The sequence below is a fragment of the Pristiophorus japonicus genome, chromosome 2, assembly GCF_044704955.1.
Source record: "Pristiophorus japonicus isolate sPriJap1 chromosome 2, sPriJap1.hap1, whole genome shotgun sequence".
NCBI classification, from domain to species: domain Eukaryota; kingdom Metazoa; phylum Chordata; class Chondrichthyes; family Pristiophoridae; genus Pristiophorus; species Pristiophorus japonicus.
Genome location: NC_091978.1, coordinates 245,842,560 through 245,863,721, shown reverse-complemented (window position 1 = coordinate 245,863,721; position 21,162 = coordinate 245,842,560). Strand labels below are relative to the sequence as shown.

General features: G+C 44.1%; 1 protein-coding gene across 1 annotated transcript in view; it reads left to right on the top strand.

Moving 5' to 3' along the window:
- The window catches only part of myoz2b (myozenin 2b), a 65,266-nt gene extending 53,997 nt beyond the window's left edge, over positions 1–11,269 (top strand). Inside the window, exon 6 of the mRNA XM_070871131.1 lies at positions 7,489–11,269. Within this exon, the coding sequence (XP_070727232.1) occupies positions 7,489–7,723 (235 nt within the window). The 3' untranslated portion in view covers positions 7,724–11,269. The remainder of the gene's footprint in view (positions 1–7,488) is intronic.
- The last annotated feature ends 9,893 nt before the right edge of the window (positions 11,270–21,162 follow it).

Genomic DNA, 21,162 nt, shown 5'->3' with positions numbered 1-21,162 from the left:
TGCACCTCAATGAAGCATTGCGAGACATCTTCATTATGGAAATCACACGGTGCTGCAAGTCTCCTGAAGTCGGCAGCATATTTTGCAATCTCCTGGCCCTCAGGTCTGCGGTGAGTGTAGAAGCTGTGCCTGGCCATGAGGATGTTCTCTTTTGGTTTTAGTTGGTTGTGAATTAGTTCAGTCAGCTCATCGTATATTTTATCCTTGGCTTTCGTGGGTGCCAACAAGTCTCTGACGAGGTGGTAGACCTCGGGCCCACAACTGGTCAGCAGTATAGCCTTGCGCTTCTCCACAAAATATTGCTCGAGCCTTTCCGTGGAGACATCCCAATCATCACCCTCGCAGTCTTTTAGTGTGCCAAAGGTAGCCATAATCGCATGAAAGTTTTTATTCTCGTCGCCAGTTGTTATATCTGTCATGCACTTCTGAATGACTCCACAAGGCAATGTGTTGTACTCAAACTGTAGTGATCTTGGTCCTTTATTCTAAGTCCAGAGTGAGGCACACGCATGGTGGGCAGCCTTTTATACTGGGCCCTGCACACCTATGGAGGTGACCCTAAGGTCTCCCACCACAGTGCCCTTTGGTGGACAGCCTCTGCCACAGGGGCAGGAAACCCTAATCTCCACCAGTTGCACCCTCTAGTGGTAGCAGCATAGTATATACATGGTGTAAACCTTATTAATAGTACATCAGGTAACAAGTCTCCATCTTGTGCAACTATACAGTGACTACACAGAGAGTATAACTATAGTCTGCATATATAACAGTTACAAGCCTCATGCATCTCACACCTTGCATACATTGCCAGCTACTCAACCATGACAGACACATGACTCAAACACATTGCACCAAACTCACTGACACACATCATTTTCTCTTGTAGGCCAAGGCGATGCATAACCGGCGCAAGCAGGATCTAACAGACAGGGTTGGGGGGCGGGGGGGGGGGGGAGGGAGGGCAAGTGTGGCCATAGAACCTGACCCCACTGGAGGAGACAATTCCAGAGATAATTGGAGGGGCTGTCACTGAGGTCATGGTGATCGGCGAGGCTGAAAGCATTAATGATGATGGTATGCTCATACCTAATCCTTTTTCTCATATTCCACTTCCCCCCCATCCCACAATCTCTTCTTGCTTACAAGCTGCTGATGGTATAAGCATGCACAGCTTGGTTTGCCCCCCTCCCTGCTCCCCTCACCACAACCTGACCCATGTGCCTTTGTTCTTTCAGATACCCAAGAACTGCCACCAGCCCAGCCTGTGTAAGAAGAAGCAGTAGAGGAGGATGGAGAAGAGAAACCATCACTCGAACTGACACTCCCAGGCACCACCTCAGAAAATGGCACTGCACAAGCTTTAGAGGATAGTATAGAGGCAGGGTCTGCACGTAGTGAATCACCAGGCACAAGTGGGCTGTAGCCAGGGCACAGGGAAAGGGTAGCGCAGGTGCCAGCTCCCTGGAGGGTGAGGTCGCACACGAGTTCTGCTGCAGAGGAGAACTTCAATGGGGTGGCCTACAGAAGAAGGGTGATGGGCATGCACACAAAAATGCTTGGTGCATTGGCAGAGAGCCACGTCACTGTCAAGGAGCATGGAGGAGTCTGACTCCAACTTTGCACAAGACTTTGCACGGAGCTTGGAGCCCATGATTTCCGGAGTGCATGTGGACCTAACCAAAATGGTGTGTACGATGGGCGATGTCGCAGCTTCCATTGCAGCAGTGACCCAACCAATGTTACCGCTAAGCTGTGCGACCACACGACCGCACAGCGGTCTGGTGGTCCCAGGCAGGCCGCTCACTGACTTTTGTATGGAAGAACCTGCGCATGCACAAAAATGTGAATGCGCAGCCAGTTCAAGGAACTGCGCATAAAATTAAAAATAAGAGGAAACATAGGACCCAGAGTCTGAGTGCTGCAGTGGAAGCTCAGACTGCTCTCATGCAGGCTCAGCTTGCTGCCACACAAGATATGACTGCTGCTATTGTGGCTGGGTTTACAAGTGTGGAAACGAGCTTGCAGGGTGTCACAGTAGTCCAGCCCCTCCAACAGTTGGCTAGGAATGCTGATGCACCACTGGTGGAAGTGGCAGTGGCTCCGTGGAGCTCGAATCTATTGTCCTTTCTCAGGATGACAGCATTTGTACTTCCACCACCACTGCCAGTGCCATTGCAGATGCCTGTCAGCCAGGCAGCCTAGACTGCTGCTGTCCATCCCGAGGTGGTACAGTCTACAGCTGGGCCTTCTAGGCCCAGAGCTGCTCGTCCTCCATGGCCATCTGCAGTGTCTTCCATGGAAAGTCAGCAACCTTCCACCAGCCATGCTGCAGCCACTAGGGTAGCACTATATAGGAACAACAGAACAAGCAAAGGAACATGAAAGACAGTCACTAAGGGAATGCACAAGTGTGGTTAGTTGACCTTGTTATGCAGTATTGAATTGAATCATTTATAATTATGTTTGGAATGTTTTTTTTGTGGTCGTTTTCATTTCAGTATTGTAGCAAGAGGACGCTGTGATGTTCCATGACAGAGAGATGGTAAGCTGAGGAACTTTTGAGCAACGCGGATCTGGGGTTTCATTCAGGGGAATCGGAGTCCGATGATGTGCTTATGTCAGCCTGTCCAGAACGGGGACAGTCTGCTTCCTCCCTTCCTCCTTTTCTTATTCTTTCTCCTTTTCCTCCTCCTCCTGAAGTAGTCACAGAACCTGTGGTGGCAAGTTGTGGAGGATGCTGCAGACCACCACGAATTGGGAAATTCTGGTGAGTAGTGGCAAGCTCCTCCCGAGCGGTCAAGGCAGCGGCACCATTGCTTGAGCACCCGAATAATCTACTCGATGAGGTTCCTCATGGAAGCATGGCTGTCATTATATAATTGCCGGCCATGAGTAGTGAGGTTGCGGAGGGGAATCATCAGCCAGATGTAGAATGGATAGTCCTTATCTCCGGGCAGCCACCCTTGGATTTGGCATGGTGGCTGGAAGATTGCTGGCACAGTGGACTGACACAGGATGAAAACATCATGATTGCTGCCAAGATACCGGGGATTCACCATCATGATATGCTGGGCATGGTCATCCATCAGCTGCATATTAAGTGAGTGGTAGTCTTTGTATTTATGGTACATCTCAGCGTTGATATGTGGTGCCTGCAAAGCCACATGTGTGCAGATGATGGCATCCTGCATCATGGGGAAGCCCAATAACTTGGCAAAGCTATGTGCTTGCTCCTCCTGCTTCTCTCTGTTTAGAGAGAAGACAATGAAGTCTCTTCTCCGAGAGTACAGAGCCTCTGTGACCTCCTAGATGCAGAGATGGACGACGAACTGCAAGATGTTTGCTTTGTTGCCTGCTCCAGCCTGGAAGACTCTGCTGGCGAATAAAATTCAGGGTCACCTTGAGGGCCATTGGCAGAGCCTTCATCGCCCTGCTCTGAGGCTGAAGGTCTCGTTCCAAGAGGTGGCACAGTTCAGTGACCACCTCCTTGGCGAAGCAGAGCCACTGGACACACTGCTCCTGGCTTAGGTGTAGGGAGGAGAAGTGCTCCCTGAAGGCCCGAGGTGGGCAAGGCCTCCTGCTAAAAGCCTTCCTTCTCCTCCTCCTCCTCCCTCTGTGAGCAGCTTGACTTTACTGCCTCTGCTCCATCTCCCTGTCAAGTTGCTGCAATAAGAGCCACCGTGAGTGGGAGCAAGTGGTGTAGTCAGTGGCCTTTCAGTAGCAGCCAACACCTTCTCAACATCCAGAAACACTCTCTGCATGCTTTAACAACATTATAAATGCCTTCCAGCAAGCCACTATTCATATAAACTCTGCAAGAGCCAGTACAAGAGAAATAATCAATTTAACTTAAAATTGTATGTTTCCCTTTAAATTGCACTGGTGGGGGTTCCTCATGAAGCTGAACGCAGCTCAATTGTGCATGTTTAGGAGAGGGTGTCGTGTGGAATGGCGATGTTGATAATGGCAGGTCATGCATCAAATCAGTGTTACACGCTGACTGACGTCATAATCTGCCTACTCTAAATACCGCCGGCACACGCACGTCCTGCCCATGCTATCTCCCTCACCAAGATGGTGACTAGCAAGGTGCCAAATTTCACGGTGATATTGTTTGTTTGTCTTTACATATGCCGCGACTCTGTGATGCATTTCAAAATATCACTCTTGCTGGGGTGACACTTTCTCAATGGCACGATTAATAGTGTAGAGCCTTCCAAACATTCTTCTATTGTTTCGTACTTAGATAAGTATTTTAGAAAGATCAGATACTTATCACAAAGAACATGAAAAAAATAACAAGAGGAACATTTTGACTTGACCACCAAGCAGTCATAAGTTTAAATGATAACATAAGCTCTCAGAACAGCAGATCCAGATTATATCGTATGGTGTGATACAATAGATCTTTTAGAGACTTCTTAAGAATTGCCATGTTTTTCAATAGTGTAACAATGATTTAATTTGCTGCATTGCACCCTTTCTCTAAGAACAGCCTTGGAAAATATATATTAAGCAGAAGAAAGAAAAAGTGTAATTTTCTATACTAGAGAGCCACAATTTATTAGTGTTACATCAGAGCCTGTGGTATATCTGAGAATATATTTATATATATTTACATATACATTTGCTATTTCTCCTCATGATAAAATGTATGATCCACCACATTAGTGAGATTTTGACTACATTGGCTATTTTTTCAAATAGATTTGACTTTGTAGTTCATCCTATTTCCTTTCTCCCTCCTCCCAAACCAAATCAGATTCCTTTACTATGTTTTGTTTGGAAGACTAAGATAGTTAAACCTGCAGGCATCTCCTAAAATGCTGTCAATTTCATAGTTTCAGCTCGCAAAGAGGTTTAGTTGAAATGGAAGTTCCCTCCTTTCATACGCAGTTTTTCTTTCCTTCTGTGGAATGATGTGTCTGCGTCTGGCAAAATTCACTCCCAAGGGACAGCCTGAATGCAAATGTCAGACAAAAATAGAATTTAAACCCAGACCGCTTTGTTGAAAGTCCACAGTATTGCAACTGTTAAACTAATGAATGGCTATTTTCGGTCCAGATTTTTGGTAACTCGTTGTACGAGCCTGACAATTTCAAGTTTTTCCATGCCTCTCCATGTAAGTAGTCGAATGATTTCATCAGCTCTAGTGTTGCAGCTATAAAACTGATGAATTGTAACTTTAATGTTCTGTGTTACAATACAGGGTCTGTTGCTAATGACCTAAAGTGAGTTGTTGTGAAACATCAGGATGCGGACATGCCTAATAACACGCTGAATACAAAGGTCATAAGCCTCTGTTGGAAACTGGGTCATTTCTATTCACCCAGAAAAATGCAGCATGCAACAAACAGCAAGCCTTCATGTTATATCTGCTTACTGATGCACTACTTCTTTAAGTCACCTCCCAAATCTGTGCCCATCTTTCTTGCAACTCCATGTTTGAATCTCTTCAATCAGGATTCCATCCCTGCCTCAATACTGCAATGCCTCTAACCAAAGTTGCAAATGGTATTCTCTGTGACTGTCACTATGGTGCATTATTCCTCCTCATTCCCTTTGACCTCTCTGCAGCCTTTGACAAGGTCGGCCACACCATCCTCCTCCAATGCTGTTCCTGCATTGTCCAGCTGAGTGGGATTGACCTCGCTTGGTTCCACCCTTACCCATCTATAGCCAGAGCAACTCCAGCAATTGCTTCTCTTTCCACCCCCACACTGGTTCCTCTGGAATCCTACAAGGAACTATCTTTGGTCTCCTTCTCTTCCTCATCAACACATTGTCCCTTGGCGATATCATCCGCAGACATGGGATCCACAAGAATGCTAACAACACCAGTTCTATTGCTCCACTACCTCTCCCAAGCCTGGCTCTGTGTTGACAGATTGTTTGTCCAATATCCAATCGTGGTAGATCAACAATTTCCTCCAGTTAAACAGGAACGAAGCCATCATCTTTGGCCCCCATCAGATAAATCTGTACACTTGTGGCCGATTCCATCCCTTTCTAGCCACTGTCTGAGGTTGAAGCCAGCTGTTTGCAACCTCAGTGTACTATTTGACCCTGAGCTGAGCTTCCATATCCTTTCCTTCATAAAGACCACCTACTTCCACCTCCGTAATATCACCGAGCTCCTCCTCTGCCTCAGTTCAATTGTTGCTGAAATCTTCATCCATGCCTTTGTGATCTCATGACAAGACTATTGCAATGCTGTCCTGGCTGGCCTCCCATTATCCACCATTCATAAAATTTAGCTCATCAAAAAATGCTGTTCATATTCTACTGCCACAGGTCCCACTCACCTACCGTGCCTATCCTCATTGATTGACATTAGCACCCAGTCTCCCAATGCCTCCAATTTAAAATTCTCATCTTTGTGTTTAAATCCCTTTATCCTTCACTATCTTTGTAACCTACTCCTGCACTACAACCCTCCCAGACACGTCCATTCATCTGCCCACTTACACTTCGCCCTACCATTTGGCGCATGCCTTCAGCCGTCTAGGCCCCATGATCTGGATTTCCCTCCCTATACCTATTCCACCTCTCCACCACCCTCTCCTCTTTTAACCTATTTAAAACCTACCTCATTGACCAAATTTTTCTTCACCCCTCCTAATATCTCCTTCTTTATCTGATTGAATCTCTTTGAAGCGCAATGGCCATTTTTCTATGTTAAAGACGCTATATGCAATTATTATTATTGTTGTTGTTATAAATGAGATACTATATTTGAATAGAAGATCCATGATCGGATGAGCCATGATCGTATTAAATGGCAGATCAGGCTCGAGGGGCCGTATGGCCTACTCCTGCTCCTATTTCTTATATTCTTATGTTATCTGATTTAATTAAAGGACTTTGCAGTATCGCAGGCTTTTGTGAGCTCTCTGTTAAACAATTCCAACATAAAATAACCATTCTAACCATAAATACCGAGCAGAACTAGGGTAGAGTAGGGAAGGTCAGGCCTGCACAAGCCTCCTCCATATTTCTTAAATTAAATGTAAAATTCTGTCGATCACTGATTGCATTTGGAACACTTCAGAATTGAAAAGGTGAAAATCAACTTTCAGTCGTATTTACAATAAACTAACTGATATCCAGTGGTATTTCTCACAACCTTAAAAGGAAAGACTTCCATTTGATGTCAGGACATCCAAAGTGCTTTGCAACCAATGATACATTTTTGGAGTGTAGTTGCTGTTGTAATGTACTCTGGGATCTGAAGCATGGATGTGATACTTAACGTGGTCCCATTTGAAGCTAAACATCGCACAATGGAGGCAGAGTGTGGGAAAGGCAGTGAACAGAACTTTAAATTAAAACTAGTAAATTTAAGAGGCTTTACAGTTTCAACCTAGTAATGCAGTTTCCAGCCTTACAGTTACTACCCAGAATTCTACAAAAGATCAAATGAGGGACCGCTAAGAAGGCTAAACTCTGCCTGTTTCCATTTCTGATTTTTCACTTCTAAATCCACAGAGTTGCAACTCCTTATGGTGGTTTTGACAGAGCTTCCAAAATGATGAGTTTCAAGCTGCCAAAGCTGGATTTTGCATTACTGGAACCAGAGCTCAGGTTGCCTGTCTTCCAAGATGGTACCGCTGGTCGGCCAAGCTTCAACAGAACTGCCCAGGGCTGGACATCTAACAACGTTCCAACTGTATTTGAAGATCTGACTTTGGAAGCAATCATTCCTGAAACAGATGACCTCTAAAATATTATGGTGCTTTTGAATATACAGACAAGGCATTTTTCCTTCAATATACATATATATTATTTGTGCTTCAACCTAACAATTATTCATACCAAACTACAAAATAGTCCAAATAAACATAAGCATTTGCAAACAGTATGTAAAGAAATGTAAACCAGTGGCTAATGTGTTGATTTTTAGTCAGGCCCTGAATTTCCAGGAACTTCTGCTGCTGCTCTGCAGTAACTTTGCCAGTAGTGCGTCGGAACCAAAATTTACACAAATAGCTGTAGTTTCCGCTGCATTTCTGGCAAAGTTACAGTGGTGCAGCGGCAGAAAATCCAAGGAAATTCTAGGCCTAATTTTTAATCAAATATAAAAAACCTGCTATACCAGCTACTGTCCATGTTTTGTTTGCCCCACAAGTTGAAATAGTTTTAAAAAGCTTTGATTTAGCAGCATACCAGTCAGTAAAGCTTTGTCAGCACAATTATTTTTTCTGGTGATTGTATTCCTATGCTTAGCAGTGAGGCTCACAATATTTTACAAAATATTCAGGTGATCTAATTGGTTATTCTGTCCTGTGTCTAAAACAGTTTGATTAATCATCTTGTAGTCTCAATTTTTGCAAAGACATTAAATAGTGAAATTCTCTGTTGGAAAAATTTAACAGCCTATGCTATCAAAACTGCACTGCACACCTCTCATTCAGTTCTCAACTACAATAACTTTTTCTCTCCCTACTTTTTCTTTCCTTTCAATTTTCACTCATTTCCTCTCTGTCCTGAAACAGTGACTAACACAGGCGTGTTGTTCTATGGAAAGGAGTCTGCTATCAAGTGACCATTCACATGAGGCTTGACGATAAGTGTTAGCAACTCGTAAGGATATCACAGCCAAGTTCAAAGCTGTTCTCATCCAAAATTCTCAGACAAGTACTTCAAGCAGAAGTCATCAGATATGAAACAGGAATGCGACCCATGACTGATTTTTCCCTTCTCAACTCCAGGCACCAATTGGAGTGTGTCCCCTCTCCCCATTGCCTCTGCAAATATTTAGCATAGACCAGAGATTGAACTTAAGAATGTTTTGATCTGTTTGGCTCCAGATTTCGTCAGGCAGTGGAGTTGTTTACTAGGTCATCATATAAGTCCAATCTTTTTTTTCCAATAAGGCTACTGAATGTTGACTAATGACCTCCTTGTTACAGTGCCAATGAGCTGAGCCCTTGCCTGACTGTATGAACACTTGTTATCCAAACTAGTTAAAAACATGCCTGATTCTTATGGGACTGAGCATGGTAGAATATTCGTACTTTAAAATATATTGCTGATTAAAATTAAAGTGCGATGAGTGGAAAATCGTATTAGCTCTTCAAGGAAATATTCATGCAAATGGTAGCAGTTTTAGCCACTTGACCTGCAACTTCCTCACAGTTTTTAAATTGCGTTAATTTTAATCAATGGTATGCTTTAAAGTGCAGCTGAGTAGAAATACTGACAGGCAAAATTGCATTGTAGGGTGAACATTGCAAGGTTTGTCACATTATATTGCACCAAAACAAATTGATTGTCCCAACTATAATCTTTGAACTACACAATCAACAGTGAAATATTATAAAAATAAACAAGCAAAAATCAATGATGCAATGTAACAAAATAACAAAAAAACTTGTTATTGATATGTGTTGCTATAGTCACTATTCTGGACCAGAGCTAATAAACTCTTTTAAAATTCATGGGGCTAGACTTTCCCAAGAGCCCCTCAAAGCCTGATTGCCGCCCAGTAAAAACACAGTAGCTGTAGCTTGCTCTGACATTAAAATTGAAGTATAAATTCAGATTTAGAATCTGATCTGATACTGCAGCAAAGTAGTGAGACTCCCTCGGAAATGTTATTTTGCTTTGCTTCAGAGTTAGTTAGAATCCCAACTCTGAATTTACATTGCATCATTTTAGCATTAGTGTGAGTGAGACTCCTTTGTGTGAGCACTAAAGTTGGAAACCACCATTGTCTAACTGGAATAACTCATTTTACTCCATCCGAATAATCTTCCAAAGAAACCTTTGATGATTCTCCAGTGAGTCATCATCACTGATTTCAGAATACAATTAAAGTATATCTGATTACAACTATAGATAAGGGGCCTTCCTCTTTCTGCCACCTGTAGTAAAGATTCGCAGATTTTCTAGATCTTCCGCAGCTCCCTGACAGTAATTTTGAATGGGGTATTAACTGCAGCATCTAACATCTGATTAATCTTGGATGATGTCCAGATATCATAGATGGTTACATAGGATTACCTAGGATATACAGCACAGAAACAGGTCATTCGGCCCAACCAGTCCATGCCAGCATTTATGCTCCAGTCGAGCCTCCTCCCATCTTTCCTCATTTAAATCTATCAGCATAAACCTTGATTCCCTTCTCTCCCATATGCTTGTCTAGCCTCCTCTTAAATGCATCTATACTATTTGCTTCAACCACTCCCTGTGGTAGCGAGTTCCACATTCTCACCACTCTTTGGGTAAAGAGGTTTCTTCTGAATTTCCAATGGATGTCTTGGGTGACTATCTTATATTGATGGCCTCTAGTTATGTTCTTCCCCACAAGTGGAAACATTCTCTATGTATCCACTCTATCAAAACCTTTCATAATTTTAAAGACCTCTATTAGGTCACCCCTCAGCCTTCTTTTTTCAAGAGAAAAGAGACCCAGCCTGTTCATCCTTTCCTGATATGTATACCCTCGTATTTCTGGTATCATCCTTGTAAATCATCTCTGCACCCTTTCCAGTGCCTCTATATCCTTTTTATAATATGGTGACCAGAACTGAACGCAGTACTCTAAGTGTGGTCCAGCCAAGGTTCGATACAGGTTTAGCATAACTTCCCTACTTTTCAATTCTATACCTCTAGAAATAAACTCTAGTGCTTGGTTTGCTTTTTTATGGCCTTGCTAACCTGTGTCGCAACCTTTAGTGATTTGTGTATTTGTCCTCTGAGATCCCTTTGTTCCTCTACCCACCTAAACTCGCACCTTCCAAGTAATAAGTGACCTCCCTATTCTTCCTACCAAAATGTAATACCTCACATTTATCTGTGTTGAACATAATTTGCCAATTATATGCCCATTCTACAATTTTATTAATGTTCCCTTGTAATTTGTTGCAGTCCTCCTCAGTATTGATTTCCCCCCACTGCCCCCCTCCCCCCCCCAAATTTGATGTCATCCACAAATTTAGAAATTGTGTTTTTGGTTCCAAAGTCTAAATCATTAATATAAATTGTGAACAACAGTGGTTCCAGCTCTGATCCTCATGGAACACCACTACCCTCATTCTGCCGCTGTGAATTGCTACCCTTTATCCCTACTCACTGCCTTATGTCTTGAAGCCAGCTAATTATCCATTCTGCTACTTGTCCCCTGACTCCTCATTCTCTTACCTTGTTCATCAGTCTATTATGGGGTACTTTATTGAAGGCCTTTTAAAAATCTAGATAAATTACATCTACTACATTACCATTGTCTACTCTTGCTGTTACCATTTCAAAAAATTCAATGAGGTTGGTCAAGCAAGACTTTCCCTTTTGAAATCCATGCTGACTATTCATTATTATATTTTTTGCTTCTATTTTCTCCTTTAGTAGGGATTCCATTATTTTTACTACCACTGATGTTAAGCTGACTGGTCTATGATTCCCTATACACATTTTATCCCCCTTCTTAAATATAGGTATTATGTTAGCTATCCGCCAGTCCTCTGGCACTACATCTTTTTCTAATGAATTATTAACTATGTGTAGTAATGCTCCTGCTTTCTCTTCCCTAGATTCTTTTAAAATGTATGGATGCAATCCATCCGGACCAGAGGTTTTATCCCCTTTGAGTTTGATTCGCTTATTTATTATATAGCCTCTTTTTATTTTAAATGCACTTATCTCTTTACTAATCTCATCATCCAATGTCATGTCCACCTGCTCTATCCGTCTGGTAAACACTGAAGCAAAATAATTATTTGATATTTCTGCCATCTCTCCATCGTTACCTGTGGTATTATCCTGTCCACCCCCGAATGACCCTATTCCAATCGCAACCTTCCTTTTTTTATTGATGTGCCTATAAAATATTTTACTATTTTGTTTTATATTCATTGATAATTTAATGTCATAGTTCCTCCTTGCCTTCCTAATTGTTTCTCTGACTTCTCTCCTAATCTTTTTGTATTTTTCCCCTTCCTTTATGTGTCGGAGTGTCTCCAACTCACACTCCAGCTCAATGACTCTGAGTTGGAGAGATTCGAGATCGAGACGTCTCCTGCAGACATGTTTGCTCAGGACAGTCTTGCTGTCCACAAACTCCCATATACTGCATCCAGACACACAACCTGCTCTGCCATATCTTAGTCTAGCCTTATTTTATTTATTTAATAAGTTAAAGTATTCAATGATTATTTATAGTTATATTAATTAGTTTAACTAGTTAAGCTTTAAATTTAATACTGTGCTTTATAGTTTCCCACATCTAGTTTAAACCACTGTCCTAGGTTAGAGAGAAAAGGGAGAAAAAAAATCTTAGCACTCACCAACCAATCACTTACCTGCTATCCTGTGACATCACTGCTTGTTTTTTGGGGAAATCGTCGAAGGTTCTGCCACCGCTGATGTTGCCTCCAATTAGGTCCGCACTGCCTGGTCTCCCTCTGTTTTAAGTACTGACGCTGCTGATAGCATCTCCAATTAGGTCCTTCCCCCTTTTCTCTGACTTCCCAAATAAAACACTCTGTTTAATCCACCGCTCTGGAATTGTGATTGGTTGAGTGATTGATTGATTGAGAGAAAGATTCGCTTTCAGCACCTTATCACAACTTTTAAAAAGTCCACATGTGCTTCACATACAATAAATTATTTTGAAGTGCGTTGTCTGTTATGTGGAAACATGACAGTCATTCTGTCCTGCAAGATCCTGCAAACATAACCAGTTGAGTTGTTTTTGGTTGAAGGTGGAATTTTGGCTGGAACACAGGAAGAACTCCTTCCTGTTCTTTGAGTAGTATCATGGAATCTTTAACATCCATTTGAATCAGTAAACAAATTTCAGTTTAACATCTCACCTAGAAAATGGCATATTCGACAATTCTGTACTGGATGAGCTCAAATCCTGGACCAGGGCTTGAAGCTGCATTATTTTAGCTCAGAGGTGAAAGTGTTATAAACTCAGTCAAACTAATGCTGCAGCACAGTTTTAAAACTATTCAGTCTATGGGTCTGTGCAAAGTCAAGTGCTCGGTTAAAAAAATCTCTTTTGCAGTAATGCCAAACAGCCTTGATTCATTCCACCATCGGCACTCCAGTCAGCTTACTCTTTTGTGTCACACTTGACAATAATGCTGAAGAATACTTTTTCATGTGTTGAAGGGTCTTATTTGAAGAATCATCAATTTGTAACCTGTGAGATTCCTCTCCAAGGGATATTCTGTGGCCTGCAGTCACATTTTGATTGTGCTAATTGCTCTTCAAACTGCTTTTGTTACTAACTCTCAGTCCAGCAGCTTTTTTACTTTTTTACTACAGAGTGACAATTTGCATTGTGTTTTTTCTGCACTTGCGTCCTCTGGACTCCATCCCCGGCGCCTCTCGTGCATGTGCAGATTCTTCGGAACCGGAACTGGAAGTGGGGCCCCGCAACGAGATGCTACTGATTTTCCAACATTTTCACGGCCTTCTGTGGGAAAGAAAACATCGGAGGTAGTGGGAAAGAGAGAGAGAGAGAGAGAGAGAGGCGGCGGGTGGGTGGGGGGAGAGAGGCGGTGAGTGGGTGGGGGGGGGGGTGGGAGAGAGACATGGGGGGAGAGAGACTGGGGGAAGGGAGAGACTGGAGGAAGGGAGAGATGGGAGAGAGACGGGGGGGAGAGAGAGGCACGGGGAAGAGAGAGAGAGACGGGGAGAGAGAGACACACGAGGGCGGGGGAAGAGAAAGAGAGACGAGGGGAAGAGAGTGACCAGGGGGGAAGAGAGAGAGAAACGGGGAGGGAGAGAGATGAGGGGAGAGACAGAGGGATCAGTGGGAAGAGAGGGAACTCAGGGAAGACGTATCACATTCTTCCAACCCCCTTTACACCCACATCCGATTTCTCGGAAATTTCTGTGCGTGTATTACAAGAGGCATCATTGGAGTGGATGAAATCCGGAAGTCACGACACTGTCATTATTCACTTCATAACCAGTAAACCTGTTAACAATCCGTGACCCACACACAATACCCATCTATGGTGGGGGGTGGGGGTAAGGTCAGGAACTTGGGCTGGGGGGGGCATGAACTTGGGCTGGGATGGGGTCAGGAACTTGGGAGGCTTTTGCTGGGTTGGTGGAGCTCTATCCTCTCTGGGTTCTGAAGTCAGAATGGCTCGAATTACACTTTGCAAAGTCACTCAGAACGTGGGCTGGACGGTTCCAATTACACATTCTGGGTGTGGCTTATACTCCAAGGGGACCAATCAGCAATCAGATCATGTGATAATGGAGAGCCAATGATCATTTTCACAGTGCAAATAACTGCATCCTTTTTTACTAATTCAGGCCACTTTCTCGTTAGACCATATTAGGCCTTCCTTCTTTGCCAGTCGTGCATGCTAGACTTGCTTATGTTGAATTCACATGTCACTGCTCTGTTGCCTTATCCTCAAGAACCTCAAACACTTTCACCTTAAAGGCAACAAAGTTGTTCTTGCTCCTCTGAGTCATTTTATTCTCAAATAAAATTTAAACGTCAAATTTGCAGTAAAATGTTCAATTGTCCACTGAGTTGGCTAATTCTCTTCCAATAGCTACACATCTTTACACTATGCTGCTGAGAGGAAGGAACTTAGCATATCACAACTGGCTGCTGAAAATACCATGGGAATAGTTGCACATTTACTGCAAAAATGCATTTGAAATCAATTTTTGTAAAATTGTTTGTATATAGTGCACACACGTGCAAATGCACAACCCATGCATTCCATACCTCGTTCACCATAGAAAATATTGTGCACTCGTTTGACCAGACAAAATCACAAAGTGGCTGTATGACCTTCTGTGGACATTTCTGGTGATCATTCATGCATGGAGAAACTGAAATTTTTGAAAGAATGTATTCCAAACCATTTAACAAAGAAATGTCAGAGCCTTTGAATGCTGTAATTGTTGGAAAAATCAATTTACACATATATTTCTCATAACATCTTTCCTTAACCAATACCAATCGTCATCTCCTTCAGTTGCATTTGTCATGAGAATATAATCTGCAAAAGCACTTTTCTAGATGCCATCCTCACCCATGAGATCATAAAACATGATTTGACTGAATTGACAGTAAGCAGCCACGTCAATTGATGCTCCTTTATCATCCATTATAAAGTAATCGACTTGTAAAGTGTTTCTAAGTTCTTAAAATTGTACAATTTCCAAAAAGTATTTAGCACAGGGGATCAGATCATCAAATACATGAACTTCATATTTGCTGGTTAAATGATGTGGCATGGTTGCTCTAGTAAAAATTCATCTTCCTCAATGGCTCAGTGTTTAAATACAATGGTTGGTGTAGCACTAATTCAAAGTGGCGAGAAAAGTTCCAGCTTTCATCCCTGGTTTATCAGAATAAGATGACTTTGGTCAAGCCTGCAGTAAAGGTGCTGTGATTTGCCTCAGTGCCTCTGGCCTAGGGAGAGAAAAAGACAGCCAGAATTCCTGATCCTGATCATAATCCAGCTATCCCACTGGAACATCATGTGTGTAGGCAATGATTAGGCCCAGAATCAACCTCAGCTTTTATAGCCTCCAGGTTCAAATAGTTTGCCAAACTTCACTGGGCTTATAAATGAAGAATGGAAACTCATTGATGTACCAAAGGAATATCACCACCTGTGAAACTGTACTCATGATGATTCACTGTCTTAAAGAGTGAAGTGTGAAAAATTGAAGAAAATAACTGAAGCAAATATATTACAATGCTTTTCACTGAAGATCGTGGGCATTTCCATTTCATCACCACACAACATGTGTGGCATTGGTGCTATCTAACAACGTATAACTAGATTAACATAATTTATTCCCTTGATTAATATTGTGTCTGCCATTATATTTAAAGGATGACAGGCAAACGTCCTTGAGTACTGCAGGGCAACCACAAGCAATTTCCTTGCCTGCAACATCAAACACCTGACCTTGAAATCAGCATAGCGGTAGCAACTGTATCCATGTTTTGCTACTTTCGGTTTTTTTTCGGTTTTATGTGGTCAAAATGAGTTGTCAATGTTGAGGATTGGAATTTCTTTTAACTATTTACACTCAATTGCAGGATCAAGCATGCCCTGGCCAGCTATATGAGCCAGATGTGGAACAAAGCTCCCTCTATTCTGGCTCAACAACATACTTAAACCCAAACCTTCGGTGTACTAGATATTTCCATTACCCAACATTAGCTATTGTTATGCTGGAATTCTACCACTTCAAACCACTCCAAACTAAACCATTTTCAAGTGGCACTTACCAATAACCTGCTCATCGATTCTCAATTTGGGTTCTGCCAGGACCACTCGGCTCCAGATCTCATTACAGCCTTGGGACAAACATGGCCAAAAGAGCTGAATTCCAGAGGTGAGGTGAGAGTGACTGCCATTGACATCAAGGCAGCATTTGACCGAGTGTGGCAGCAAGGAGCCCTAGTAAAATTGAAATCAATGTGAATCAGGGGAAAGCACTCCACTGGCTGGAGTTATACCTAGCACACAGGAAGGTGGTTGTAGTTGTTGGAGGCCAATCATCTCAGCTCCAGGACATCGCTGCAGGAGTTCCTCAGGGCAGTATCCTCAGCCCAACTGTTGTGTATGGAGAAAGAGTCAGACTGAAAACTGTGAGCTCAAAGTAAAGTGTAACCTGAGTCTTTTATTTCAGGTCTCCAGAGTGCCTCTTTAACTTGTGAAGCCTTCTTAAATACCTGTGCTCCCAAGGGATTATGGGATCCCTTAGGACTCCGGTGAATGAGCCCTCTGGTGGCTGTGCAGAGGAAATACAAGTCCACATATATAACAGCATTCCCCGCCAAAGTCAATAGTGTAACTATTTACAAGATGAGTCGATCTGCGGCCCTTCTTGCCCTGGTTGATCGTCTCGGTGTGAAAGCTGGTGTTGTTGAATCATTTGTTGGGCCCTCGCTGGGTTGCTGTGCAGCTGGCCTTGCTGGGCTACCTGGTGTGTTGGGCACTGCAGGGCTGCTGTGGATGATGGGTTCTGCTTCGTGGTCAACCGTGGTGCCGGTTGCCAATGGTGTGTATGTTGGGGGATCAAAAAAGGTAGAGTCCAAGGTGGGTTGCTCAGGGTAATCCATGAATCTGAGTTTGATTTGGTCCAAGTGTTTCCGGTGAATGAGTCCATTTGAAAGTTTGACCCGAAACACCCTGCTCCCCTCTTTGGCCATGACAGTGCCAGGAAGCCACTTGGGACCTTGTCCATAATTTAATACAAATACAGGATCATTGACTTCAATCGAGCGTGACGCATTTGCTCTATCATGGTATGCGCTTTATTGAAGCTGCCTGCTCTCTACCTGTTCATGTAGATCAGGGTGAACTAACGAGAGCCTTGTCTTAAGTGTTCTTTTCATGAGCAGTTCAGCAGGGGGAATCCCAGTGAGTGAGTGGAGTCTCGTGCGGTAGCTATGCAGGAGTCGGGATAGGCGAGTCTGCAGTGAGCCTTCAGTTACCCTCTTCAAGCCTTGCTTGATGGTTTGCATTGCTCTCTCTGCTTGACCATTGGACACTGATTTAAACAGGGCAGATGTGACATGTTTGATCCCGTTATGGGTCATGAATTCTTTGAACTCAGCACTGGTCAAATATGGCCCATTGTCGCTCACCAGGACATTGGGTAAGCCGTGAGTGGCAAACATGGCCCGCAGGCTTTCAGTGGTGGCAGTGGACGTGCTAGCCGACATTTTCTCACATTCAATCCACTTGGGGTACGCATCTACAACCACAAAGAACATTTTAACCAAGAATGGGCCTGCGTAGTCAACATGTACCCTAGACCATGGTTTGGAGGGCCAAGACCATAAACTTAGCGGCGCCTCTCTGGGTACATTGCTTGACTGCGAGCATGTATTATGTCTGTGAATGCAGGACTCCATGTCCGCATCGATACCGGGCTATTGCTTTCACCATTACGATACCTGGGTGGGGGCTGTGGAGGTTATTGATGAAGGTGTCTCTGCCCTTCTTGGGGACCACTACTCGATTGCCCCACAGAAGGCAGTCTGCCTGTATAGACATTTCATCTTTGCGCCGCTGGAATGGCTTTATCTCTTTCTGCATTTCCACTGGGACACTGGACCAGCTCCCGTGAAGCACACAGCTTTCGACTAGAAATAATAAGGGTCCTGGCTTGTCCAGGTTTTGATCTGCCGGGCAGTGACGGGTGATTGCTCACTCTCAAATGCTTCCATAAACATGGCTAGATCTGCGGGCTGCGCCATTTCCACCCCCGTGGTGGGCAATGGCAGCCTATTGAGAGCATTGGCACAGTTTTCTGTGCCTGGCTTGTGGTGGATGACGTAGTTGTATGTGGACAATGTGAGCGGCCATCTCTGGGTGCGGGCCAATGTGTTGGTATTTATTCCTTTACTCTCGGAAAACAGGGATATAAGTGGCTTATGGTCAGTTTCCAATTCGAATTTTAGCCCAAACAGGTTTTGATGCATTTTCTTTACCCCATAGACACACGTTAACGCTTCTTTATCAATCATGCTGTAGGCTCTCTCGGCCTTAGACAGACTCCTGGATGGATAAGCAACCGGTTGCAGTTTGCCAAAATCATTAGCTTGTTGCAATACACACCCGACACCATATGATGACGCAGAACATGCTAGTACCAAATGCTTACATGGATCATACAACACAAACAATTTGTTTGAGCATAACAATTTTCTCGCTTTTACAAAGGCATTTTCTTGGCTTTTGCCCCAAACCCATTCGCCCCCTTTTCGTAGTAAGACATGTAGTGGTTCTAGCAGTGTGCTGAGACCCGGTAAGAAGTTATCAAAGTAGTTCAAGAGTCCCAAAAACGACCGCAGCTCCGTCACGTTCTGTGGCCTCGGTGCTTTATCGATTGCCTCCGTCTTCGCGTTGGTGGGCCTGATCCCATACATCGGAATCCTCCTTCCCAGGAACTCCACTTCAGGCGCCAGGAAAATGCATTTTGAGTGTTTTAACCTGAGCCCCACGCAGTTGAGTCGACTAAGAACCTCCTCCAGGTTCTGCAGGTGCTCGACTGTGTTCCGACCTGTGACTAAGATGTCGGCCTGGAAGACCACGGTGTGCGGGATCGAATTCAGTAAACTTTCTATGTTTCTCTGGAATATTGCCGCCACTGATCGGATTCCAAACGGGCATCTGTTACAAACAAAAAGACCCTTGTGCATGTTGATGCAGGTGAAGGCCTTCAATGATTCCTCCAATTCCTGCATCATGTCGGCTGAGGTCAGATCCAGCTTTGTGAACGTCTTTGTCCCGCCAGCGTTGCAAAGAGGTCGTCGGCTTTTGCTAGTGGGTATTGGTCCTGCAGGGAAAAACGATTGATAGTTACTTTGTAATCACCACAGATTCTGACGGTGCCGTCTCCCTTGAGGACTGGGACAATAGGACTGGCCCACTCGCTGAACTCGATCGGTGAAATTATGCCCTCTCGTTGCAGCTGGTCTAGCTCGATCACTATCCTTTCTCTCATCATGTACGGTACTGCTCTCGCCTTGTGATGGATGGGTCACGCCCCCGGAATTAGGTGGGTCTGCACTTTTGCTCCTTGGAATTTCCTGATGTCTGGTTCGAACAGCGAAGGAAATTTGTTTCAGACCTGGGCACACGATGTGTCATCAGCGGGCAATAGCGCTCGGACGTCATCCCAGTTCCAGCGTATCTTTCCCAGCCAGCTCCTGCTGAGCAGCGTGGGACTATCGTCTGGTACCACCCAGATTGGTAGCTTGTGCACCACTCCATCGTAGGAGACCTTTATGGTAGCACTGCCGATTACAGGAATCAGTTCTTTAGTGTAAGTTCTTAGTCTCATGCGAACTGGAGTTAAGACTGGCCTTGAGGCCTTGTTGCACCACAACCTTTCGAAAGTCTTTTTGCCCATGATTGACTGGCTCGCACCCGTGTCCAGCTCCATTGACACCGGCAGTCCATTTAGTTCAAAATTCAGCATTATCGGGAGACAATTCGTGGTGAGTGTGTGCACCCCATGTACCTCTGCCTCCTTTATCTGAGGTTCTGGTTCGTAGTGATCCTCCGTGGATCTGTCCTTCTCTGCAATGTGGTGGTTTTTAGGTTTAACAGGCTTAGCAGCTCACCTGCACACTCATTGGAGGTGTCCCATTGTTCCCAGCCCTTGCAAACGTATCCTTTGAATCGGCATGAATGGAAATGATGATCACCCCGCAGCACCAACAAGGTGTTAATGGTCTTGCATTCCTCACCCTTGATGGTGGACTCTGAGACATTGCGGACGTGTAGCTGCAGGTATGTGTGACCTGCCCTGTACGTTATGATGCGAAAACAACATCACGTTGTTCACAGTACTTGTAGCAGCACTTGTGTGCTGAGAGATTTGCTTAGTATTGTCACTGGTGGCAATGAACACCTGGGCTATTGCTATGGCCTTACTCAAGGTTGGGGTCTCTACAGTCAAAAGCTTGCGAAATCTGGTTTTGTGGCCAATGCCAAGTACGAAAAAATCTCTGAGCATGTGCTCCAAATGTCCTTTAAATTCACAATGCATCTCAGCTCGGCGACATAACTCACCACTTCCTGGCCTTCAGACCTTTTGTAGGTGTAGAACCAGTACCTCGCCATCAGAATGCTTTCCCTCGAGTTCAAATGCTCTCGGACAGTGTGCACAAATCATCGTACGATTTCTCCGTGGGTTTCACTGGAGTGAGCAGATTCTTCATGAGGCCATATGTTGGTGCCCCACAGATGGCGAGGAGGATCACTCTACGTTTGGCAGCACTCTCTTCCCCATCTAGCTCATTGGCCACGATGTATTGGTCGAGTTGCTCCACAAAAGTTTCCTAATCATCTCCCTCCGAAAATTTCTCCAGGATGCCCACTGTTCTCTGCATCTTTGGGTTCGCTATCTGTATCTCATCGCCAGTTGTTGTGTATGGAGAAAGAGTCAGACTGAACACTGTGAGCTCAAAGTAAAGTGTGACCGTAGTCTTTTATTGCAGGTCTCCAGAGTGCCTCTTTAACCTGTGAAGCCTTCTTAAATACCTGTGCTCCCAAGGGATTATGGGATCCCTTGGGACTCCAGTGAATGAGCCCTCTGGTGGCTGTACAGAGTAAATACAAGTCCACATCTATAACACCAACCATCTTCAGCTGCTTCATCAACGGCTTTCCCTCCAACATAAGATCAGAAATGGGGATG